Genomic DNA, 25,890 nt, shown 5'->3' on the forward strand with positions numbered 1-25,890 from the left:
AACTGGCAAGCTGTCCCCCCTCCCTCCCCCACCCAGCACCCGCCTCTGCCCATGCCAGCAGTCCTAGCCCAGCTCGGATTCCACCAGGCACATCCATGTATTAATGAGATCCCCTGAGACAGCAGCTATGCACCCAGCAGACGCTGCACCTGATACCCAGAACAGCCAGTCTGTTTTGGAGAGGGGAAACTGAGGCCCAGAAGAGAAACCGCAGGACCAGGATCACAGAGGGCCGGAGCCAAGACTTGAACCCACAGCTATCAGATGCTAGGTGCGAGCTCATCAGCACCCAGCTGGGCTGCCTCTTGGGGCCCCAGCCACCCTCCTCCTGAGGCCCCAGCAGTCTGCTTCCAAAAGTGGCACCGCATGGAAGGCAGGAACGTGGGCCTCCTCCATTTCTTCCCTTCGCTGAGCTCAGAACACCTTGCTCACAGGCCTGTGATGGGCAACGAAACATCACCATAGTGAGTCCATACTGGGACCTGTTGTTGCTGGCATGGCGGGACCTTGCCCCCTCTCCTCTTATAGATGGGACAGCAGAGGGCCAGGGAGTGGGGTTTGGCCCTTCCTGAGGCCCCCAGCACCTTCGGTGAGGCTCTTCTCCTCATGATGGGGACGTGGGCAAGAACAAACACAGCCGACTTTCTGAAACGCCAAGTTTTAGGCAGAGAGACAGCCCATTTCTTGCTGCCTTACCTCAACGGCAGGGCTGCCTTCAGGCATGGCTGGATCTAGAGCCCCAAATGAAGCCTCCAGGATCTCTGGGTCAGCTGCCTTCTTCCTTAAAAAAAAAAAAAAGAATTGTGGTAAAATACACATGACGTAAAATGTATCATTTCGACATTCTAAAGTGTACAATTATTGGGTTTTAGTACTTCTACAATGCCATGCGATAATCCCTTCTATCTATTTCAGAACATTTTCATTTCCTCCCAAAAGGAAACCTGGTACCCATTAGCAGGCACCCCTCCCCCCATACCCCTCTCCCAGCCCCTGGCAACCGCTAATCTGTTTTCTGTCCCTATGGATTTGCCTGTTCTAGACATTTCCTATAAACAGAATCATACAACATGTGTCCTTTTGTGTCTGGCTTCTCTCACTGGGCGCGTCCTCAAGGTTCATCCGTGTTGCGGCACGTATCAGAGCCTCATTCCTTTTTATGCCTAAATAGCATTTGATCGTCCGCATAGACCGCGTTTTGTTTATCCATTCTCCAGCTGACGGACGTCTGGGTTTGTTGGATTTTTTTTTTTTTTTTTTTTTTTTTTTTTCAATTGCGAATAACAAATGCCCGGAACGTGTCTGTGCAAAGTTTTGTTTGGATACCTGTTTTCAGTTCTCTTGAGTCTCATGCCTGAGCGTGAGATTTCCTGGGTTCTACAACGCGATGCTTAATTTTCTGAGGAGCTGCCACACTATTTTCCACAGTGGCCGCGCCACTTGACGAGCCCCGCCCGCCATTCGCGAGGGTTCCAGTTTATCCACTTCCTTGCCAACACTCGCTTTCAGGCTTGTGATTATGGCCATCCTAGCGGGTGTGAGGTGGTATCTCCTCGAAGCTCTGATTTGCACCTCCCTGGTCGGTGCTCTTCAGGCCCCTTGGGGCAGCAAGGTGGGCCAGGGCCAGGCTTACATTTGCCAAGGTCTAGAGGAAACAGAGCATCTTTCCTCTGATAGGCCCAGCGGGTCTCAGGGCTGCCTCTCATTGGCCCAGCTCGCGTCCCATGCCCCTCCCCGAGCCAATCACTGTGGTCTGGGCTGAGCCGGCCTCTCTAGGTGTGAGAGTGTGTTCCTAGGGGTGGCGGTGAGCCCCTCCTGGACGCCACTCTCAGTAGGCAAACGGTAGAGACTGGATCCCCCACCCCTCACTCTTGCCTCCGTGGGCTTTCTGGATCCCAGGCTGTTAGGCTTGACCTGCTTTAATGGGGACGACCCTGGCGGTGTGCCAAGTCCTCGTCCTCCACCTCCATCTCCAATCGCTGTCAGAAGCCCTTCTTGCTGTCCTCTGCCCTTGGGAAGGGGGACAGTCCCAGATCTGACCCAGGAGGGGTGCCGGAAGGGTGCCGCTGAGGGCGGCTCCAGGCCCCGTCAAGGCCCTTCCCTGCTTTGGTGGCCTCTTGACCTCTCCCGGGTACCAGGCAACCTTGAACATCACCGGAAACGGGCTTCGCCCAGAACGGCTGCACCGCCAGCCTGTTATTTCCCAATGGCTGGCGAGTAGTGGAGGAGCCCACAGGAGGGGCCTTCTCACACCATCACCAGTTCCAAGGCAGCTCAAATGGTGTTTGGCTCCCTTGCTCCCAGCCCTGCCTCAAGCCCCAAAGGGCTGAAATGGGAAAATGTACGATTGAAGGGAATCATTAAGATCAGGTTGGTGACCATGATCCAGAGCTGGGAGGGAGGGAGGCAGGGAGCCCAGAGAGGGTAAGACACTTGCCCAGGACCACACAGTCAACACGAGGCAGATCTGATTCCAATCTCTACCTTCCACCCCCACCCCACCCCGCCCTTTTAAAAAAAAAATTAGCTTTGGGGCGCCTGGGTGGCTCAGTCGGTTAAGCGTCTGACTTCGGCTCAGGTCATGGTCTCACGGTCCGTGAGTTCGAGCCCCGCGTCGGGCTCTGTACTGACAGCTCGGAGCCTGGAGCCTGCTTCGGATTCTGTGTCTCCCTCTCTCTCTGCTCCTTGCCCGCTCACGCTCTGTCTGTGTCTCTCTCAAAGTAAATAAGCATGAACAATTAAAAAAAAAAAATTTAAGTAATCGCTACAACTAACATGGGACTCGAACTCACAACCCCGAGATCAGGAGTCACATGCTCGCTGACTGAGCCAGCCGGGCACCGCAGAAGACCTGATTTTCGACAGTCAACTTGCCCCCTTGGCCTGGAACATTTGGGACCATGGGGGTCTTGACCGTGGTGCTCCAAGCTGGGTCATACACAGTCCAGCAAGAAGAAGCTGTCCCAGGAATAATGGTGGCTCTCAGAGGTGACGGCTATTCTTATCCCTATCATAGAGATGGAACAACCAAGTCCCAAGGGTGTGACAGCCCTTGTCCAGCAAATCCTTCATCTTAAAAAAAGTTTTTTTAAACGTTTATTTATTTTTGAGAGGTGGGGGAGGGGCGGGGGGGGGGGGGGACATAGAATCCAAAGCAGGCTCCAGGCTCTGAGCTGTCAGCACAGAGCCCAACATGGGGCCCGAACCCACGAATCCTGAGATCGTGACCTGAGCCCAAGTCGGATGCTCAACCGACAGCCCCCCAGGTGCCCCAGCGAATCCTCCACAGCCCACCTAGGAAGCTGTGAGGGCAGAACTGGCCTTGGCTTGTCCAACATTCAAGTCCCCAGCACTTGGCCCCGGGCTTAGTGCACAGTAGGTGTTTCAGAACTTGAGGATGATGTGGTTCTAGAACAATGCCCCATTTTCCAGATGGAAAACTGAATCACCTCTCATGGGTACAGAAAGATTGGGATCCAGCTTTCTGCCCTCTTGACCCCTGCCCCTGCTCCTGAACAGGCCCCTGGGCAAGTCTCAAGCCTTGTGGGCTGGCGGGGGTCCCGGGGCCCGGTTTTCCACCCGGCGCTGGAGTTGATGACGGGAGGGGCGAGGTCTCGGGCCTGGTGATTATTTTTTTAACCTTTGTTGCAGCCAGAGACTCAAGGCGAAGCCATCCTGCCCCCCACACCCGGCCAGGCGGTGGCCAGCGAGGCCACACGGAGGCCTGACCCACTGGACGCCTGGCCGCTGGGCCTCCCCAGACCGCACGGTCACGGGACTGTGTCCAACTCCACATCTGGACTTTTCAATTTGGTCCCGGTTTCCAGCTGGAATAAAAGGGCCCGGGGCGGGCCCTGCCTGCTTGCACAAAAGTTGGGCGTAAAGGGCTTGGCCCGTGCCCCCTGCCTGCTTCTCCCCGGTGGACGCCATCCAGGCCCAGACATCAAAGGCCATTCTTTGCCTCCAAAGTCCACGGTTCCATCTGGAGTCTGGCCAGCCAGCCCAGGCACATGGGTCCAACCAGACACCACAAGCTCACGGCCAAGGTGGGGCTGTTGGTGCCTGACGTCACCTCTCCAAGTCTTCCTGTCTCAGGCAGCGACCCCACCATTCACTCAGTGCTGGGCCTGAGACCTGGGTGGCGTCTGAGACTCCTCCCTGGCCCCCTCTGTCCAGTACTCCAATAGCTCTCGTCCCCTCGGCTTCCAAAATACACAAATCCAACCACTTCTCCTCCTCTGCCGTCCGGCCCCGGTGTCTGCCCTCCTGACTCCTGCCTGGACGCTGCCCCAGCCTCCTCCCCAAAGCAGCCACAGGGAATGTCTCAAAATCATAAATCGGATCGTGTTTCCCTCCCGCTCACACACCCTTCATGGTTCCCCATTTCTCTCAGAATAAAACCCACCTTCTCTCTGTGGCCTGCAAAGCCCCACGTGACGTGGCCTCAGCCCATCCCTCTGGCCTGTCTCCTCCTCCTTCACTCACTCTGCTCCAGCCATACCAGCCCCCTCCCTGTTCCTCCAGCTCCCGAGCCCTTTCCTGCCCCGGGGCCCCACGAGCCAGTCATCCTTTCTATCTGGAATGCTCATCCTCTATATTTACAAGATACTTTCCTATCATCCTTCAAATCTTAGCTTGAATGTTACCACCTCAGGAGGTCTCCCCCGACCCCTGAGCATAAATACCACCACGCAACTTTCTTCCAAATACTCTCCAGTCTTCGAAATTATCATCTTTGTATGTTCATGCCAACACGCACTGTGTTTTACCGTCCCCCCACCCCGCCACCGCCCCCGCCCAAGTGCATCCCGTTGTGCCTGGCACGTAGTAGGTGGGGTTGTGTCTTCCTGGGCACAAAGGGACATACCGGTCCCAATGACAAAGTTGGAGAGACATCTACCCCTCCGAGGTCCCCTCACTTCCCGCAGCAACACCCCAGGACTTATAACCAAGAACTGCTCTCACTACTTGCCAGGGTGGGTGCAGCTGTGATGGCGAATACACAGGTAGCCGTGGGGGGCCAGGAAGAGGCACCTGTAAGCTCCAGTTGAAGGAAGGGTAAGGGTCAGCCAGGTCAGAGGCCACAGAGGGTGCTTGGGGTGGTAGGCGTCGGTGTGAGCAGAGGCCTGGCGGTGACAGAGAACAAGGAGGCGTTCTTGGATCTGGTGGGGCCCAGCTCACCCGGGGTGGTGGAGCTGGATGGTCTGGCAGCACGTGGAATGACGTGGAATGTCTGAATTCCATCCCAGGGCAGTGGGGAGCCATAGGAGGTGAATGAGCAGAAGGCACATAGGACCCGTACCCCCGTGGCCCTGTGCCGGGCCCTGGGAGGCTCCCTCCCCAGACCTCAGCACCCTGTGGGTTCAACACGCTCATGCTTGCTGAGAACATCTCCAAACAGCCTTATGCAAATTCCTGCGGAAAGCTGTCTCCGACCGACCGGTGAGGCCACCCGCCGTCGCCGCCACCACAAGGCTCAGGGAGGTCCGTCAGGCCGAGGGATCCTCCCAGAACCCAGATAACGCACTGACAGCTGCCTGGCTCTGCCCGGGGTCCCTTGGACTCCCCTCAGGCCAGTTGGGTCCCCCCAAAGCCCCGGGTCTAGCCACCACCTCTCAGCCCTCAGTGGATGCTGAAGATCTCTCTCCTTATTCCCCTGGAATTTTCCTTACAGGCCCTGCCAACGCCTCCAGGAACATATTAAAGGAAAATGTTTCCAGCCCAAGCAGGGCTGTTTTATGGCTCTCGAGGCCAGGAGTCTGACCGCAGAGTGGAAAGGCCTTGTCACCCCACTGTTCCTTCTGCAGAGTGGCTCAGACCCCCACCCGCCCTCCTTTGCCCTCCTCGGAGGCCCAGGTTCTGCAGATTCTCCAGCTAAGCAAACCCCCCTCACCCCTGTCCCCCAGACTGGGGAACAATTCCCTAGAGGCTTGGGCTAAAGCCGGGAGCTGCTCTATTTTCCATTGTGTATTCACTCAACAAACACCTGCTATTCTCCCGCTGTGCACCGGTCCCTGTCAGGTGCTGGGGACACAGTGGGAACAAGAGGGACCCGTCCTGGGACTCCTGGGTGGCTCTTAAGCATCTGACTCTTGATCTCAGCTAAGGTCATGATCTCATGGTTCAGGAGTTTGAGCCGCACGTAGGTCTCAGCGCTGACAGTGCGGAGCCTGCTTGGGATTCTCTCTCCCCCCTTTCTCTTTCCCTTCCTCACTTGTGCTCTCCCTCTCTCTCTCTCTCTCTCTCACTCTCTCTTTCTCAAAATAAATAAAATAAACTTTAAAAAAAAAAAAGAAGAAGAAGAAGAAGGGACTCATCCTGCCAGAGCCCTTGATGATCCCAAGACAGTGCAATGGACATTGTTACATCTCAACGTGGCTAAGCTGTTAAGTCGTCAACACCGGCCTGGGTGTCGCCCTGGAGACATTTTGGTAGATGTGATTATCATCCACACCAGTTGGCCCTAAGGAATTGGGGTGGGCCTCATCCAGTAAGCTGAAAGGTCTCGAGGGCAAAACTGAAGTTTCCCTCCAGAGGAACAAGTTCCAGCTTGTCCAAGATGAAGCCAGACCCTAGCTAAAGTCAGGACATACTCTTGCAATAAGAAAAGGGCCCAGTGTGGCATGAACTTAACATCAATTTGGCTTTCACAGGGAGAATGGGGGAACAGGGAAGTGGGCTTCATAGACAGAGAAATGAGCAAAAAGCTGGCAGGAGGGAGGGCTTGGTCCTTGTGAAACCCATCTGGGTTTGCTAAGGGATGCTTCTTGAAGTTTCGCTCCTACACCCCCCAGAGGCTGGGAGACGGGGCTTGCCTTCGGGTATTGCTGGAACAAAGGGCTGGTTCCTTGAGCAGCCTTTAAAATTAAAAAATTGAGGGGCGCCTGGGTGGGTCAGTCGGTCGAGCGTCCGACTTCAGCTCAGGTCATGATCTCGCAGTCTGTGAGTTCGAGCCCCGCGTTGTGCTCTGTGCTGACAGCTCGGAGCCTGGAGCCTGCTTCCGATTCTGTGTCTTCCTCTCTCTCTGCTCCTCCCCCACTCATACTCGGTCTCTCTCTGTGTCAAAAATAAACATTAAAAAAATGAATAAATAAAAATTAAAAAATTGAGGGGCGTCTGGGTGGCTCAGTCGGTTAAGCGTCTGCCTTTGGCTCAGGTCATGATCTCGCGGTTTGTGGGTTCAAGCCCCACGTCGGGCCCTGTGCTGACAGTTCAGAGCCTGGAGCCTGCTCTGAGCACATAGGCACAAGCCAGTGGCTGCTGTCCAGCCTCGTGCAGGGGGGTCTGAAGGGCAGTGGAAAGGCACCCTTCCTCGTAAGCAGATCTGTGAGGGAGCCCCTGAGCCCCCCACTTTGTGGGAGGGGGAGGTGACCTAGGATGAGAGCTTACATGGATTCCCGGGCCGGGGCCATAAGGAAAAGGACAGAGACAAGGAAGTCAGGGGTAGAGGCATCCACGGGCGAACGGGACTGGACCAGGCGTGAGGATTTTCGTATCAGCATCAACACCTTCCGGAAAGCATCCACCAGGAAGGGGCTCGGAGCAACCACACAGACCACGTGACTCAGCCAGGTGATGTTGGCTGCCTTTATCACTTGTCACGTGAGAGGCTCATGAACGGAGGGGTCGTGGGGCAGAAAAGGGCGACGCATAGGTCAGCAGCGGGCACTCCCGCTTACAATGATGATCCGGCTACCACTGCTTCTGGAATAGTCCCGCTTATCAGCGACAGAGAGCAGGGCCGGAATAGGAGCACTCCTTCAGCCTGGCCTGAACCTTCTCATGGCTCCCACCCCAAGCTTCTCCCCACCCCCCTTCCTCCCCTCCTTCTCGGGGTGGCAGCTGCGTGGTCTGATGGCCCTGCCAGCCTCCATCAGCTCCCGCAAACCTCTCGCACATCTACTCCCTTCTAGGTGCATCTGGATATAAGGTCCTTCCACAGACATCCTCCATGCTCGGAATGACCCGTGTCCACCTCTCACACCTCTGCCTGCGCACATGGGGTTCGCGGAGGGTCACTTCCTCTATCCCGGCATGCGCCGTGTCACTTACAACATATCCTGCAGGTAACACCTTATCGATTCTCCGAGCACTCTCTGTGCTCTTTTTGTTGAGATGATATTTACATAACATCCCATTCACCATTAAAATTTTTTTTTTTTTTTTTTTTTTAATTTTTTTTTTTTCAACGTTTTTTATTTATTTTTGGGACAGAGAGAGACAGAGCATGAACGGGGGAGGGGCAGAGAGAGAGGGAGACGCAGAATCGGAAACAGGCTCCAGGCTCCGGGCCATCAGCCCAGAGCCCGACGCGGGGCTCGAACTCACGGACCGCGAGATCGTGACCTGGCTGAAGTCGGACGCTCAACCGACTGCGCCACCCAGGCGCCCCAAAATTTTTTTTTTTTTAATTTTACATTTATTTAGTTTTGAGAAACAGAGTGAGACAAAGCGTGAGTGCGGGAGGGGCAGAGAGAGAGGGAGACACAGAATCCGAAGCCGGCTCCGGGCTCTGAGCCGTCGGCCCAGAGCCCGGTGCGGAGCTCGAACCCACGAACTGTGAGATCGTGACCTGAGCCGAAGTCGGACGCTCAACCGACTGAGCCACCCAGGCGCCCCAGAATTCACCATTTTAAAGCGGAAGATTCAGGGGCGCCTGGGTGGCTCAGCCGGTTGAGCGTCCGAGTTCGGCTCAGGTTATGATCTAACCGTTCGTGACTTCGAGCCCCTCGTCGGGCTCTGTGCTGACGGCGCAGAGCCCGGAGCCTGCTTCCGATTCTGTGTCTCCCTCTCTCCCTGCCCCTCCCCCACTCGTGCTCTGGCTCTCTCTGTCTCTGAAAAATAAATAAATGTTAAAACCAACCAACCAACAAACAAACTTCCGGGAGGCAACGCTGGGTCTTTTCCACTTTAGATGATGATCGTCCTAGTAGGTGTGATGTGGTCCGTTTTCCTTTTGATTCGTTTGTTACCCTCAAACACAATACACCAGCTCCTGGCTTCTGAGGACTCTGCTTATCCATCTCTCTGCTAGAAGAGGCCACACAGCTATCTGAAAACCGGTGGCAGTGACATGCCGTCGGGGCCCACGAGGAGGGGCTAATTTCCCACCCCAACACCTTCTGAAATGGCCACAGCGGAATCCCAGCCCAGACATTTCCCAGCCTGCAGCCTCGTGCGAGGCTCGAAGGGGGTCCCCAGGGACTGCCTTTCCTCCTCGGAGCCTTGCCGCCCACAATCGGAGCCTTGAGCCTCTGTGGGAACCGAGCTTCGAGGCCAAGCCAAAACCCACTTCTCCAGACGCCCCAGCACATCCCCTAAAAAAGCAACGTATGGTCAAATTAGAACCAAGGTGGCCGCCAGCTGTCCTCCCACCCGAGGCCTGCTGTGACCCATCGTCACCTTCAAAGAGGCCGTTCAGGGAGCAGAGAAGAGCTATAAAATACACACACATGCCTATTTTTCTTTTCCCCACCAGCATCGCTGGGGCCTTGGCCACACATCCATGTTTCACAAAGAACTCCTTTGAAGCAAGAACGGGGCTCCGGAGGGGCGCCCACAGAAACCCACAAGAGCCCACTGTTCTTGGGGGGGCCCTCACTGGGGTCCGGGTTTGCTGGAGCTGGCCCCATCTCAGCAAGGGCAGGGTGAGGGCCACATCTGCGGAAGCCGGGACCCCGACGAGAGGGGGTTGCAAAAAAGGCTGGCGGCTGGGCTGGGAGAAGCGGCTGTAATCCCAAGTAGCCTTCCTCCGGAGTTGTGGAACTTCCCTGTGGCCGCGGCCGCTGCTTACCCTTGAGGGACCTCTCTTGGTGCGAGAGAAGAATTCCAGTTTCCTGGACTCGCAGGCTGGCAGGGAACTCGAGGAGGGGCTGGACCAGGATGTGGGGCAGAGCTCCGAATTCGGGACTGGCGGGTGGATTCAGGAGTGCAGCCCACGCTGGCTTAAGTCACCAAGTGGGATGGGCCCGGATTGGCCAAGACCTACGGGGGGGACCCAGCCAGGGGTCAAGAGAGAGAGAGAGACACCATACGCACCCGTGGTGGAAACCTGATGGGACTTTGGCATGGTCTGAAATGACTTTTTTTTTTTTTTTTTTAATTTCAATGATGAGTTGTTAAAATGTGGACAAAGCAAAGCAGAGCTGAGCATTCGCCACGAGCCAGTGCTTGATGGCTGCGGGCTAGGTGCTGCCCTAAGTTATACTCCGCGGGGTGGTGGGGCCACTAGAATCCCATTTCACAGGTGAGGCATCGGGAGGCGGAGACATGGGAGAGAGGTCACACACACAGCAAGCCAGTGGCAGGGCAGGGATGTGAATCCGGGCCTGCTCTAGTTAGCTCACTGATGGGCTGCCCTCCGTGGCCAAAGTGAACGATCTGATGCATTTGGCGTAGCTGTCCCCGTGGCGAAGACAGTGAACCCAGCCGTCACTCCCAAACGTTCCCTCCTGCCCTTTGTCGTGCCTCTCTCTCGCCTCTCCTCGGGCAACCTCTGATCTGTTTTCTGGCAGTTGACATCACGTTGCACTTTCTATAATGGCAAATAAACGGAACCTTGCAGTACGTAACCTTTTGGGTCTGGCTTCTTTCATTCTGCGTAATGCCCTGAAGGCACATCTGTGCTGTGGTGAGTGTCCCTGGTTCATTGTGGTTCATCCATTGCCCGGATGATGGACATTGGGCTTGTTCCCATAGGGGACGATGCTGTGAGCATGCATGTCCCAGATCTCTGATGGGCACCCGCTTTCGTTTCTGTCAGGGAGACACCAAGGAGGGAAGAGTCGAGCTCCGTGGTGGGTCTGTCACTACCTTTTGCAGAAATTGCCAACCTGCCTTTTCAAGCCACTGGGCCGTTTTGCGTTTCTGGCAGCCCGCGTGCCAGAGAGTTCTGGTTTCTCCTCATCCTTGCCATCACTTCCTCGTGTCAGCTTTTTTCATGTTACCGTCCAGGCAGGAGATCAGGGTCGACCTCGTGTCCTGGGTTGTGAGGCTCCAGGTGGTTTTATATTCCACTCTTCTGTTTTGTCTGATTTTTTCTTTCTTTCTCAGCATCAAGAATATGCTGAGAATGGAGGCACCCGGGTGGTTTAGTCGAAGGTTAAGCATCCAACTTCAGCTCAGGTCATGATCTTGTGGTCCGTGAGTTTGAGCCCCACGTCGGGCTCTATGCTGACAGCTCGGAGCCTGGAGCCTGTTTCAGATTCTGTGTCTCCCTCTCTCTCTCTGCTCCTCCCCTGCTCGTGCTCTGTCTCTCTCTCAAAAGTAAAGAATCATTTTTTGAAAATTAAAAAAAAAAAAGAATATACTGAGAATGACTTTTAGGGGCATCTGGGTGGCTGTCGGCTGAGTGTCCGACTCTTGATTTCAGCTCAGGTCGTGATCTCAAAGTTTGTGTGATCGAGGCCTGAACTGGGCTCTGTGCTGACAGCGTGGAGCCTGCTTGGGATTCTCTCTCTTCTTCTCTCTCTCTCTGCCCCTCCCCTGCTCACATGTCCGCTCGCTTTCTGTCTCTCAAAATAAACAAACAAATTTTAAACTATTAAAATTAAAATTAAAAAAAGAATATGCTACTTTTACAGTCAGGGACCCTCTGTCTCATACACACAAACCTGGTTTTCTCCCAAATAGGAAAAACAAACAAAGATTGAATGCCAATTGAACAGCTGCTTAGTTTTACTTGAAAGTTGCATGAAAGGCCCAGGGTTTCCTTTTAAAGTGACGAAAATGTTCTGGAACTGGATAGAGCCGATGGTTGCACAACGTCATGGATGCACTAAATGCCACTGAATTGTCCACTTGAGAATTGCTAAGGCGGTAAAGTTTATGTTATGTGAATTTTTTCAATTCAATCTTTTAAAAAGTTGCGTCAGAATAACCTGAATATCTCAGTGAGATACCACTTCGCATCCAGCTGTTTGGAAAAAATGACCAAGTGAGATGATACCCAGCGTGGTGAGAATGGGGGTCCTGGGGAACCTCACAGATGGGGCCGGAAGGGGTTGCTGGTGTTACTTCCGGTGGCCGTGCTGAACCAGGAGCCGGTTCCCCCTCTTCCAGTGGAATATTCACATGCCCTGCAATTTGGCCGAGAGAAGTTGCTGGATATGTTGGAGGTGTCCACAGCTGGGCAAACATGGCTCAGTGCTGATTAGAGGAGACCAGAAAGCCATCAGAAGCTTTGAGAGATGGGCACCAACATGGTCACAGCTCAGAAATAGAATCACCACATAAGAAAGAATAAGTGTCCCTAAGATCACAGATAGCATGATGACCTTTATAAAGTTAAACACAATCCAGCTAAAAATGGACATGCATTTGTAGTAACACATAGAGTTACCCGCCCCCCCCCCCCCCAAATAGAGCATAAGTTGAATGGAGGGTTCTAGATGAAGGGTACCTGGTGGGGGTATTAGTTTTCTGGGGCTGCTGTAACAAGTCACGCCAGACCGGGTGGCTTTTAGGCCATGAATTTATCCTCTCGTGGTGTCAGCAGGGCCGTGCTCCTGCCAAAGCCAGAGGATGCTTCCTGGTCTCTTCCAGCTTGTGGGGGCCCCAGGTGTTCTCCGGCTTGTGGTCCCATCATTCCAAACTCCGCCTCTGTGTCCACATGACCTTCTCGCTATGTGTGTCTCTTCTTCTGTCTCTCGTATGGACACTTGTCATTGGAGTCAGGACCTACCCTAAATCCAGGACGATCTCCTCTAGAGGTCCTTCACTTAAGTAGATCTGCAAGGGCCCTTTGTCCCAATAAGGTCACATCCATAGGTCCTGGGGGGGGGCAGGACTTGGCCATATCTTTTGGGGGAACACCATTCAACCTATTATAGGAAGCAAGTGTTAATTTTTGCTTGTTAGAGGTTTTTTTAAAAAGTTTATTTATTTATTATTGAGAGAGAGAGAGAGAGAGGATGTGCACACAAACGGGGCAGGGGCAGAGAGAGAGAGAATCCCAAGCGGGTTCTGCACTGTCAGTGTGGTGCCCGATGCGGGGCTCAAACTCATGGACTGCAAGATCATGCCCTGAGCCGAAGTCGGACGCTTGACCGATTGAGCCACCCAGGCATCCTTTGCCTGTTAGATTTTTAAAAACAACTAGTAACCAAGTCAACAAAAGTGGTCGCAGAACTCCCAGTGATGAGAATATGGCCAAACCAAGCATTATTTTTTCTCATCCTTTCCATGTCACATCCTAAAAAAAAAAAAAAAAGCCCTCGGCGGGGGGGGGGGGGGGAGGGGGGGACGCGCAGTGGTCAGTGTTAACAATACAGGTATCTGGGACCATCCAGAACCTTCTCAATCTGAGTGCCCTGGTGGGGGGTGGGGTGGGCTCCTTGGAGATTGAGTCCTTCAAATCGGAGATGCCTGCAGCAAGGGGGGATACCCAGCCCCTTTGAAACGCCTCATGGTTCCCTTCTGGGACAATTTCTCCTGGACCATTTTTAAGACTATCCAGGCAAATCCCACCCCCAACTCCCCTAGCGTTGGATTTCAAAAGCAGTGTGTTTCACTGCTCTGAGCCTCGGTTTCTACTCCCGGAAAAACGGGCCAGTGCCACTAACTTGCTGGTCGTCAGGTGATGCTGTCCCCATGTTTGTTTCACAGCAGGAGAATAGTACTTTTCACATTTGGGGCCAGATTTCATGTTGAGGTTGAGGGGACTGACCTGTGGGTTGTAGGACACTTAGCAGCATCCCCGGTCTCTACCCACTAGATGCCAGTATAGAGTTGCCAGATTCAGCAAATACAAATACAGGATGCCCAGGGCAAATCTGAATTTCCGATGAACGTATAATAATTTTTTAGCCTAAGCGTATTCCAAATATTGCACGGCACATACTTACACTAAAAAAACATTGACAAGGGTGCCAAGACAGTTCAGTGGGGAAAGAACAATCTCTTCAACAAATGGTGCTGGGACATCTGGATGTCCACATGCAAAAGAATGAGGTTGGACCCCTACCATATAGACCTTGGATATCTGTGACCTTGGATGAGGCAATAGTCCCTTACTTGGTTATAAAAAGCACAATCAACAAAACAGAAAACAGGTAGGGTAGACTTTACCAAAATTTAAAACATTTCTGCTATGACAAATACCGTCAGGAGAGTGAAAAAGACAAGCCACAGACTGGGAGAAAGCATTTGCAAAGCACACGTCTGACAAGGGACTTGTATCCAGAATACAGAAAGAACTCTTACAATGCTGATAAAAATATAAATAATTTAAAAGAGACGAAGGACTTGAATAGACATTTCTCCTCCAGAAAACAACCTTAAAAACAATTGGAGGACTCACACTTCCTGATTTTGGAAATTACTAAAAAACCACGGTAATCAGGATGGAGGGGTACTAGCATGAGGACAAACAAATATATTAATGCAACAGGATGGGGAATCCAGAAATAAAGCCTGAAGTTCGTGATCAGTTGATTTTCAAGAAGGGTGTTATCTTCGTCTGCTTGGGCTGTTACCACAAAACATGATACAATTCTCCTGAGTACAAATGAGAATGAATTAATCCTTTCTCCAGAAAGAATGCAAAGTCTCTGGGGGATGTTTATTCTTGACCTCGATATCTTGTAAGTTGATTACTATGATGCGAAGCTAACCATACTTACATACTATGATATAAAGTCAATACATCACATCACATGATGAGGAGATAAGGAAGAAAACAAAGGTATTTGCTGTATACATTATACACACACATGCGGAACAAAAGAAGTTAGAAATACTCATGACAGTGACAGTCCTCATCTCCATAACTGGTCATGTGGCCATAGCTGGTATATACTACCTTCTTCCACCACCCATCCCATATTCCCTTTGTTCTCAGCAAGCACCTGAGTGGGCATGGTTCTTTATTTCACGGGATGAGCCAAATCTTCATTCCTCAAAGGTCTGGGCCATTAGTAGTCTTGGCTGAATTGCGTTGTTGTAATTTTCCATTGACCTTAATGGTGATCCTAAGGGCATGGTCATACTTAGAGAAAACTTCAGCGATCTCCTACATGCCATATACACTCTTCCTTACCTGCATTGTGAGGTAGCTGGCCAGTTTCCCCTTGGTGGTCAGGATCAATAACCCAGCCGGGAGAGTAACTCCCTTCTTCACCTATTAACTCCAAGGCACGGGGAACCCCAAGTGGCTGGGTGGTCATCTTAACTTCAAGTTCAGTGGAATCATTGTTGTTTCTCCCAGTCTAAGCATTCCTCCCTTTGAAATGAAGACCTCTAGGGGCACCTGGGTGGCTCAGTCAGTTGAGCTTGCGACTTCGGCTCAAGGTCATGAGCTCGCAGTTCCTGAGTTCGAGCCCCGCGTCAGGCTCTGGACTGACAGCACGGAGCCTGCTTGGGATTCTCTGTCTCTCTCTGTCTGTCCCTCCCTTACTCTCTCTCTCAAAATAAATAAATAAACATTAAAAGAAAAAAGAGAAATGAAGACCTCTAGGCCAGGAGAGCGGAAGGTCATGGGGACAGGAAGCAAAAACTTTGCGAGGGTGACACTGGGGGTGAAAATGTGTGGTGGCACTCCCATCTCCGCCCCTTGATTCCCAGATCCGTGAATCCTGCCTGTGGGAAAAGCAGCACCGCATATTGGGTGATGATTCAGAGCACATGCAGCCTCCTGGAGAACCGTGCCCCAGCCCGGAAATTTATTGCTACCTTGCTGGCACCACCCCCCCCCCCAAGTCTTCAAATGGTTGTTCCACTACTGGTCTGCCAAACCAGCTGTTCCACGGTGGTGGGGAGCATGGGAAAAAACAACGAATTTCATACACACGGGTCCATCGCTGCACTTCATATGCTGGCAAGCGAGTTCCTTGGTCAGAAGCAGTGCTATGTGGAACACCATGATGGCGGATAAGGCATTCTGTTAAGTCCACAGATGGTAGTTTTGGCAGAAGCGTTGCATGCAGGGAAAGCAATTCCGTATCCAGAGTAAGTATCATTCCAGTAAGGACAAAATGCTCCTTTTTCCATAATGGAACCATTGTAATCAACCTACCACGAGGTAGCTGGCTGATGACCTCGGGGAATGGTGCCATATCGGGGGCTCAGCGTTGGTCTCTGCTACTGGCAGATGGGACACTCAGCGGTGGCGAAAGCCAGACTGGCCTTGGTGAGTGGAAGTTCATGTTGAGCCCATATATAACCTCCATTCCTGCCACATGGCCAAAAGGTTCATGAGCCCACTGGATAATGGGCAGGGGTGGCTGGGGAAGGAGGCTGCCTGGTATCCACAGAACAGGTTATCCTATCCACTTGATTATTAAAATCCTCCTCTGCTGGGGCTCCTGGGTGACTCAGTCAGTTAAGCATCTGACTCTTGATTTCCGCTCGGGTCGCCATCTCACGGTTCATGAGATCGAGCCCTGCGTCAGTCTCTGGGCTGACATTGGGGAACCTGCTTAGGAATCTCTTTCCCCGTCTCTCTTTCTGCCCTCCCCTGTTCACTCTCTCTCTCTCTTTCTCTCAAAAATAGATAAATAAACATTTAAAACAAAATAAAAGCCTCCTCTGCTGAGGTCACCCTTTGGTAAACATTCACATGGGACATAAATATCTTCACATGTCCCCTGTTCAAAGAGGCCTATTAACATACCTCCTTCCCAGATTTCTTTGTCACCAATTTTCCAATTGTCTTCCTTCCAATTCTCTGACCATCCAAACAAACCGTTCGCACAGCCCATAAATCAGCATAAAATTGCATGTTTGGCCTTTTCTCCTTCCAAGCAAAATGAGCAACTAAGTGCACGGCTTGAAGTTTTGCCACTGGGCAGACTGCCCTTCACCATTGTCCTTAAGGGATGTCCCAGAGGGACGGTAGTGTTGCAGCTGTCCCCTTTAGGTGGTGCCTGTATATCGTATAATCCAGACCTGAGATCACGTGCTCTGCCAGCTGATCATAATAAACTTCATATGAGGCCGTAGATACAGCTACAGGCGAGAGGAGACCACACAGCAGAGGTGGGGACCATGGGCATTTGGGCCACTTTTTTTTTTTTTTTAAGTTTGTTTACTTATTTATTAAAAAACTTTTTTTTTAATGTTTTTATTTATTTTTGAGACAGAGACAGAGCACGAGCATGGGAGGGTCAGAGAGAGGGGAGACACAGAATCCGAAGCAGGCTCCAGGCTCCGAGCTGTCAGCACAGAGCCCGACCCGGGGCTCGAACTCACGGAGTGTGAGATCGTGACCTGAGCTGAAGTTGGACGCTTAACCAACTGAGCCACCCAGGCACCCCTATTATTTATTTATTTATTTAGAGTGAGTGGGGAAGGGACAGAGGGAGAGGGAGAGAGAGATACCCAAGCAGTCTCCGTGCTGTCAGCGCAGATCCCAACGCGGGGCTCAAACCCATGAACCGTGAGATCATGACCTGAGCTGAAACCAAGAGTCGGGCGCTTAACTGACTGAGCCACCCAGGTGCCCCAACCGGCTGCTTCTTTGTGGCGTTTACTTGTGCCTTTGGGGTCGGCTTGGGCCAGATCGTGTATATACCACTCCCATACGATGGTGGAGGGCTGCCGTGTACATCCACCTTTACGTTGATGTGTCAGACAATATATAGTTCATGCTGGGCTGCTCAGGTCATATGGTACCTTGGTGGCTCCATGGTGAAGCATTCAGTCTCTACTAAGGCCCGGTAGCAGGCCTACAGAGGCCTGCAGAGGACGGCAGGCCTCTCCCCCAAATCCTAAGGGCCTGCACTGCGATTTGTTTACAGCAAATTCTATCGGCCACTGCCTCTTCCAACATGATCGAGATGGCTGGATCTCATGGCCCAAGTGGCAGGGCAACTTTTGGGGCCGTCATTTCGGTTTCTCTCTTGTTCTGGGCCTCACTTAAAACTCAGTTTTTTGAGTCACCCAGGCCGGAGTGGGCCACCCAAAGGAGGCATCTGTTGCCTCCAAAATCACGGAGGCCCACCAGACATGGTGCTTCTTTTTGGCTTGTGGTAGGGGCCAGATGCAACACCTCATCGTTCACCTTAGAAGGGGGAGTCTCGACGTTCCCCATACTGCTGCACCCCTAGAAGTTTTACAGAGATAGAGGGTCCCTGAAATTTTGTCAGATTTATTTCCCATCTTCTGACATGCAACTGTCTTACCAATAAGTGTAGAGCGTTTTCTCCTTCTTACTCACAAGGCTCAATCTACATACCGCTATCAGTGTAATGGCCTGGTGTGGTATCTCGTGGAAGGGAAAGACGATCGAGATTCCTGATACCTAACTTATGACATAAGGCTGGAGAGTTGCTACGCCCCTGAGATAGGAAAGTGAAGGTGTACGGCTGGCTTCGCCAGCTGAAAGCAAACTACTTCTGGGGGGCCCTATGGACAGGGCTGGAGAAAAAGGCATTTACCAGCCCAATAGCTGCATACCAGGTACCAGGGGAAGGTGTTCATTTGCTTAAGCGATGAAACCACTTTGGTAGAACAGCTACAATTAGAGTGACCACCTGGTTAAGCTTGCAATAATCTACCGTCATTCTCCAAGCTCCATCTGTCGTCTGCACAAGCCATGGAGGAGAGGGGAACGGGAATGTAGTGAGAATCACCACCCCTGCCTCTTTCAAGTCCTTGGTGGCAGCACTAATCTCCGGAATTGCAAGAATGCAGTATTGCTTTGGTTTACCATTTTCTCAGGTGGAAGCAGTTCCAGCGGCTTTCCCTCTGCTATTCCCCCCATAAGAGCCCTTACTCCACAGATCAGGGAACGGATATGAAGATTCCGCCAGCTGCTAAGTGTGCATTCCAGTTGTGCATTCCAGAACCAGGTGAAGAGCCACAGGATGGTTTTGGGGACCACTGAACCCATATCTCACCTCCATAAGGGCCTATGGAGGGCCACTCTGACTGGTGGACAACAGTGACATTTCGGGTCTCCTGGAACTAATGTCAGTTCAGAGCCAACGTCCAGTAATCCCCGAAAGGTCTGATTATTGCCTTTTCCCCAATGCAGTCACCCTGGTAAGGGCCAGAGGTCCTGTGGTGGAAGGCTGAGAGAAAGATGAACAGTATAAATTTTCACTAGTGTGCTGGAGTCCTTCCTCAAGGTGACCCAGCCTCCCCTTCATTCAAAGGACTTGGGTTTGTGAACTGGCTCAAGTCTGGAAGTTGATTGAGGGGCTGCGACTCTGTTTTGTTTTTTTTTTTTTAATTTTTTTTTTTTAACGTTTATTTATTTTTGAGACAGAGAGAGACACAGCATGAGCGGGGGAGGGGCAGAGAGAGAGGGAGACACAGAATCGGAAGCAGGCTCCAGGCTCTGAGCCATCAGCCCAGAGCCCCACGCAGGGCTCGAACTCACGGACCGCGAGATCGTGACCTGAGCCGAAGTCGGACGCTTAACCGACTGAGCCACCCAGGCGCCCCGACTCTGTTTTTTATGATTCAAGATGGACTTTTGTTCACTTGATCTAGGACTCTTCTGCTTGTGTAGAGCAAATAAGGACTTAGTAAGCTTCACGTTTATTTCACTTCTGGGAGTAGAATGATCAGCTAGCTAAAGCCACAGAATAGTCTGTGGGTCAGACTTTTCTCATGGCTGCTTCGACTCTGCTATCCATTATGGTAACCATACCTGCCTTGCCTTTGTGGTTGAGTGCCACCACTTGGCCCCTACCACTAGAGTCTGGTTACTCTCATTTCATTTAGGTTTCTCAATTCAGTGGCAGCAGTCACCACTGTAAGTTCTGGTCTGCAGAAATGAGTGATCAGAGAGTTCGAGGACGCTGGGCCCCTCCCCCACCTCCCTGCAAATTCACTTCTCAAAGTCCCAGCGGAAGGTGTGTCCTCTGGACCCTCTGAGGATTGTCTTAAATTGCAATCCACTCTAACATTCTAACCTCTGGTAAGCCTTTGGCTTCTTTTCTCTAAAGTAAGCCACAGAGACTGTTAAATTGTTTATTTCTCCTTTCAACTTTATCACATTTTGTTTATGCGTTTTGGGACTTTGTTGTTAGGTCCATGTATGTTTATAGTTATTATATCTTCCTAATAGATGGAAACTTTTATCATTATATGGTGCTCTTTGTCTTGAGTAACAATTTTAATCTTAACATTTATTTTACCTGATATTAGTATAGCCAATCCAGCTCGATTTCTTTCTCCATCCCTCTACTTTCAACCTATTTGTGTCTTTGAATCTAAAGTGAGTTTCTCTTTTTTTAAACATTTCTTTTAATGTTTATTTATTTTTTTTATTTTTTTTCAACGTTTTTTATTTATTTTTGGGACAGAGAGAGACAGAGCATGAACGGGGGAGGGGCAGAGAGAGAGGGAGACACAGAATCGGAAACAGGCTCCAGGCTCTGAGCCATCAGCCCAGAGCCTGACGCGGGGCTCGAACTCACCGACCGCGAGATCGTGACCTGGCTGAAGTCAGACGCTTAACCGACTGCACCACCCAGGCGCCCCTTAATGTTTATTTTTGAGAGAAAGAGAGAGCGTGAGCAGGGAAGGGGCAGAGAGAGAGAGAGAGAGACACAGAATTCGAAGCAGGCTCCAGGCTCCAGGGCTGACAGCTGTCAGCACAGAGCCCAACACTGGGCTCGAACTCATGAACCGTGAGATCATGACCTGAGCTGATGTCAGAGGCTTAACCGACTGAACCACCCAGGTACCCCTAAAGTGAGTCTCTTGTAGACAGCATATAGTTGGATCATTTTTTTTAATATGTTTTTTTAATGTTTATTTTTGAGAGAGAGGGAGAGAGCACGTGCGCACAAGCTTGCATGCACAGTGAGGGATAGAGAGAAATGGAGACAGAGAATCTGAAGCAGGCTCTGTGCCAACAGCAGAGAACCTGATGTGGGGCTCGAACTCATGAACCGCGAGATCATGACCTGAGCCAAAGTCAGACACTTAACCAATTGAGTCACTTAGGCACCCTGGATCATTTTTACAAAATCCATCTGATAATCTCTGCCCTTTTAGTGAAAAGTTTAATCCATTTACATTTAAATAATTACCGATAAGTACTTATTTCTGCCATGTGGCTATTGGCTCTTTATGTGTCTGTGTCTCTCCCTCCACCAATTCCTCCATTACCAACTTCTTTTGTGTTAAATAATGTTTTAGTGTACCATCCAAATGTCATTTTGCAGATGTGACTGTATGTAGAAAATAAGAGGAAATCCTTAGAAGTGGAATTGCTAGGTCAAAGGACGAGGGGGAGGGGATGTGTTTAAAACTCTGATGGGTGTTACCGGATTGGTCTTAAATGCTTCTACCAATTCAATTGGATATTTTCCAAAGAGGGCTTTATGTTTTATTGAAACCATCCATTGGCTTGTTGGGATTTCCTCTTCAACTGTGTCTTCCTGGAGAGGGGACCTAATTATTCAATTTCTGTATTCCCACATTTTAGTGCATGGTAGGAGGCCAGAAAAGATGTAAAGAAAGAAAAAGGAACCTCTTATGTAGTGACAGGAGTATTGGAAAATGAAGAACCATTCAGGATCAGGAACTTTTAGTGTAGCTGTGCAAACCAGGAGCCCTATGAACTGACTTCAAGCATTTAGAGAGCCCCAGAATCTCGGGACAAATAGGGAATTGGAGGTGGGGAGGTTCTCTGAGATACTATATAGAAAAGGAAGCTGAAGCTTGGAGTTAAGTTCATAAACCAGTAGCTGAGCCTGGGACAAACTTTTACTTAGCACCCATGTGTGGGTTATTATTATCCCCTTGGGGAAGACTGTGTGATGTGAACAAAGCCAATCCCTGTCCCTGTGGAATTTTCCTTAATGTAGTTTTCATCCTATCTGCTTTATTATATGTTTTAACGTTTCGATTTTTAAGCAATCTCTACATCCAACGTGGGACTTAAACTTACAACCCAGAGATCAAGATTCGGAGGCTCCACCGACTGAGCCAGCCCGGGGCTCCTCTTCATCCTATCATAATGGATAGTATTTAACCTCTCCCCAGGGAGGAAACTCTAGGCTCAGAGAGTTGAAGTCACTTGTACAAAGTCACACAGCCAGAAGGTGTCTCGGTCTGGATTTCACCCCAGAGCAAGTGCTCCCGATCAACTTTGCCATATACTACCTCTGAATAGCGATTACAATTATGTAATTATAACTAATGTAATTAATAATTGCAATATAGCATTATAACGTTAGTATAGCTAATATATTAACATTATTGTTATGATGATTACTGTCCTAAAAAGCAGCAGCAACCACCTTTGCCCTGGGCCAGCCTCCATGATAAGGGCTGTCCCTATTCTTTCATTCAACCAATGAATGCTGACCACCTGTTTTGTGCCAGGTACTCCCCCCCCTCCCCATTTCACAGATGGGGAAACTGAGGCCCAGGAAGCTTCTCCCAGAGTTTGAGGTATACCGCAACTGGGTGTTCCGAGACCACCTTTGGAAAGCAACCGGATAGTGCTCAATTAACCCGAGGCAGTCTCGCCGCCCCTACAGACGGAACCACCGCGGTCACACCGCCCACCACCCAGCGCTACTGAACAGCGGTTGGGGCGGGACCACGTCCTCGTGAGGCCGCCGCGACGGCGGTTAGAAGCCCTGCCCCCCGCGCGTGCGCCCTGCCTGTTCCGCCGGCCCGCTCAGCTGCGGGTGTCCGGGCGCGGTTGGAGGCGTCCCCGAGGAGCGCGCGCGCTTGCGCCGGCGTCGGGCTCGCGCACGCGCACCTGCGCCGGCGTCGGGCTCGCGCACGCGCACGACGGCGGCGGCGACGGCGGTTCCTGCCGGGGGCTGCGAGTGGCGGGCGGCTCGGAGGGGAGCAGCGTCGCTGAGGGGCTCGGCGGCAGTGGCGGCGGCTCGGCACGCGTGGCTCTTGGCCCGGCTCGCGCAGCGGCGGGCGTTTCAGTCCGGTTCAGGGGCGTGGGCGCGGCGGCGGCGGCGGCCCGAGGCCTGCGGCCTAGGCCTCAGTGCGGCGGCGGGCTCGAGTGCGGCGCGGGGCCGGCCTGAGGGCCCTACTCGGCGGCACCATGAGTGTGGAGGCGTACGGGCCCAGTTCGCAGACGCTCACCTTCCTGGACACTGAGGAAGCCGAGCTGCTTGGCGCCGACACGCAGGGCTCGGAGTTCGAGTTCACCGACTTCACCCTCCCCAGCCAGACGCAGACGCCCCCAGGTGGCCCCGGCGGCCCCGGAGGAGGTGGTGCGGGAGGCCCGGTCGGCGCTGGCGCGGGCGCTGCGGCCGGACAGCTGGACGCGCAGGTGAGCGGCACATGGCGGCGCCGGAAGCCCGGGCCGGGCCTCGGCGCCCGGGAACCTGCCCCGAGTCCCGCACTCCGGCGGCGTCCGAAGTAACCTGTTCCAGGTCCCTCACTCAGGCCCGGCCCAGGCTGACCTTCCCCGGGTTCCCCGATCCGGCCGGGTCCGGAGTAACCTGCCTCGGCTCCCGGTCTCTAGCGGGGCCGGGGCAGACCTGTTTCGAGTCCCGCTCCGGTGGGGTCGGGTGATCTGGTCAGGATCTACTTCAGGCCGCGTCTTAGGTCACCTGCCCGAAGTCGCCTTCTGGGCGTGTCCGAGGTGACCTGCCGTCGGGGGTGACCTGTCCCCAAGTTTTCCTCCAGCTGAGTCCGTGCCCTGTTCAAGCCAGCTCCGTGGTGATCCGTCCTCCCTGCCCCACCCCCCACCTGTGGTCCCAGCCGTCTGGGCATTCCCCCTCGCCCGCCCCCGGTCATGCCCACTAAACCGCGGGTTCAAATTTCCCGGGCCCAGGGACGCTGGAGAGGGCAGGGTCGAAGCTCCCGGAGTAGAAACGGAATTTCAGCCTCCAGCTGAGAACCCCACACTCGCTGGTTATGAAGATTATTCAAGAGGTTGCGTTTTGTTTTTCCTTCTTGCATTGCCTGTTGCTGAAACCGACTTGTTATGTAACTCCCCAGCTCTGTCTTGGAAAAGTTAGGTTTGAGTTTGTTCCTCCAATGGGGGCAGTGATAGTGGGTTTTACATAAGTGGTACTGCCACGTTGGAAAATTTTGTTTTTAATGATGTGAATGTTTAGGGAAAGCTACTTAGGTATTTTAAGTTTGGGTTTGGGTTATGAGAAGTATTAGGGACGCACTTCCTGAACCTAGGTCCCAGCCCTGGAGTGGCAGAGGGGACTGGCTGGGGTTTTGGGGTGGGATCCCTTGTCACAGGTGTTCCTTGGCATGAGGATCCACTGTCAGGGCTGGGGGAGCCACCCCATCCTCAGCCAGAGTGAGCTCAGACTCTGTCCTTGGGGGAGGAGGGCTAGCATTCTAGTTGATTGAGTCACTCTCGTGGGTAGACCACCCACTTGGATTTTCTTTTAGCCCCTAATAGAAGCAGAAAACATTTGACTCATTCTAACCCCAGATTTCCTTAAAAATAGATGCCTGATGGGTGGAGCATCAGGGAGAACAGGTGTGCAAGTATGTATTTTTTTCAGCTTGGTTTACATATGGTGGAGGAAGATAGGAGAGAGTTTGCCTGGAGAAACGAATGAGCCGTTGGACACTCATGATGACACCTGTAGACCTCTCTGTTTTCACAGCTGTGAAATGGGGGTATAGGAGTTTTATTTTTGTTACACTTTTCAACATACCTGAAATCTGCACTTATGTTTGGATGGACCGGAAACATACATGAAATCTGGACTCAAGTTTGGATGGACCAGATAACGCTGTTTGTAACTTGTGTCCAGTGCGTCCGGAGGCTGAGGATAAAGATCACTCAGTTGAGCGATGTGCCATGGTTAGTGGCAGCTCAGGGTTGGTAAAGGTAATCGTTTTATTGCAAATTCTTTTTAAGACTTTTATTGCATATTCTTTTCTTTATATTGGCCAGTGTTTTTCTGGCCAGTGTAAAACAGCTCTGAGTTCTAGTTTTGTTCCTTGTATTCTGTTTGTGATCAGTGAGTTACAGGGCATGCCCTTCTCTTTCAGTTGAAATAATCTATTTTTCTGCACCTGAGCACTGAGTTGTATAAAATAGGAGCTTTAAAACTCTCCACCAGAGGTAAATGTTGCAGTTGAGCTCACCTGAGTTCTGATGACATCAAAAGGGTTTATCCTTCTTTACTTTTAATTAACTCAGATGACCCACTCACGTGTAGCCCAAGTTTGTGTTTGGGGAATGGGAGTTACATCCTTTGTGTCGTAAGAGAAGGCTCTGAATTTGGGGGCAGGAAAAGTCTGAATAGAATTGAAAAGTGGAAAAAAAGTTGATTCTTCCCTATGCCAGTTGGTGGCATTGGCTGCCTACAACATTTGGGATTTTCCTTATTTGTCCTCAAGAGTTGGCTGGGTAACTAACTGTACAGTGGGGCTTCCAGAAAGACTCAAACCCATTCTGAATGCCTTTTGATTTTATCTTATTGAATGAGTAGCTGTAACTTATCAAGTGCTGTGCAGCTACTTCTGTTTCACAGCTTTCTTGAGATAGAATCCATGTAGCATACAGTTTGCCCATTTAAAGTGTACAGTTCAGTAGCTTTTAGTACGTTCAGAGTTGTGCAGCCCTCACCATCGTCAATTTTGGCATATTTTCATCACCCTAAAAAGAAACCCCATACCTCTTAGCTTGTCAATCCTCCTTTCTCCAACCCCAGGCAGCCACTGATCTTTCTGTCTCAGGTTTACCTACTGTGGACATTTGATATAAATGACAATATGTGGTCTTTTGTGTCTCGTTTCTTTCACCAAGTATGTTTTCAAGGTTCATCCATGCTGTAACATGTATCTACTACCATTTCTTTTTTGACTGAACAGTATTCCACAGTACAGACAGACCACATTTTGTTTATCCACTCATCTGTTGGTGGACATTTGGGTTGTTTATCCTTGTAGCTATTATAAATAATGCTGCTGTGAACATGTGCAGGTTTCTGTGTGGCTGTAGGTGAAATTGCTGGGTTGTGTGGTAACTCTGCATAACCT

The 25,890-nt window shown here is 51.5% G+C and overlaps 1 protein-coding gene across 2 annotated transcripts in view; it reads left to right on the forward strand.

Moving 5' to 3' along the window:
• Positions 1-22,751: 22,751 nt before the first annotated feature.
• Positions 22,752-25,890, forward strand: part of UPF1 (UPF1 RNA helicase and ATPase) — a 37,348-nt gene continuing 34,209 nt past the window's right edge. The window contains exon 1 of one of the 2 annotated variants that reach the window (XM_042928963.1): positions 22,752-23,200. In XM_042928963.1, the coding sequence (XP_042784897.1) occupies positions 22,970-23,200 (231 nt within the window). In that variant the 5' untranslated portion in view covers positions 22,752-22,969. The remainder of the gene's footprint in view (positions 23,201-25,890) is intronic. The other variant, XM_042928964.1, reaches the window with a different exon arrangement.

The sequence above is a fragment of the Panthera leo genome, chromosome A2 (assembly GCF_018350215.1).
Source record: "Panthera leo isolate Ple1 chromosome A2, P.leo_Ple1_pat1.1, whole genome shotgun sequence".
NCBI lineage: Eukaryota > Metazoa > Chordata > Mammalia > Carnivora > Felidae > Panthera > Panthera leo.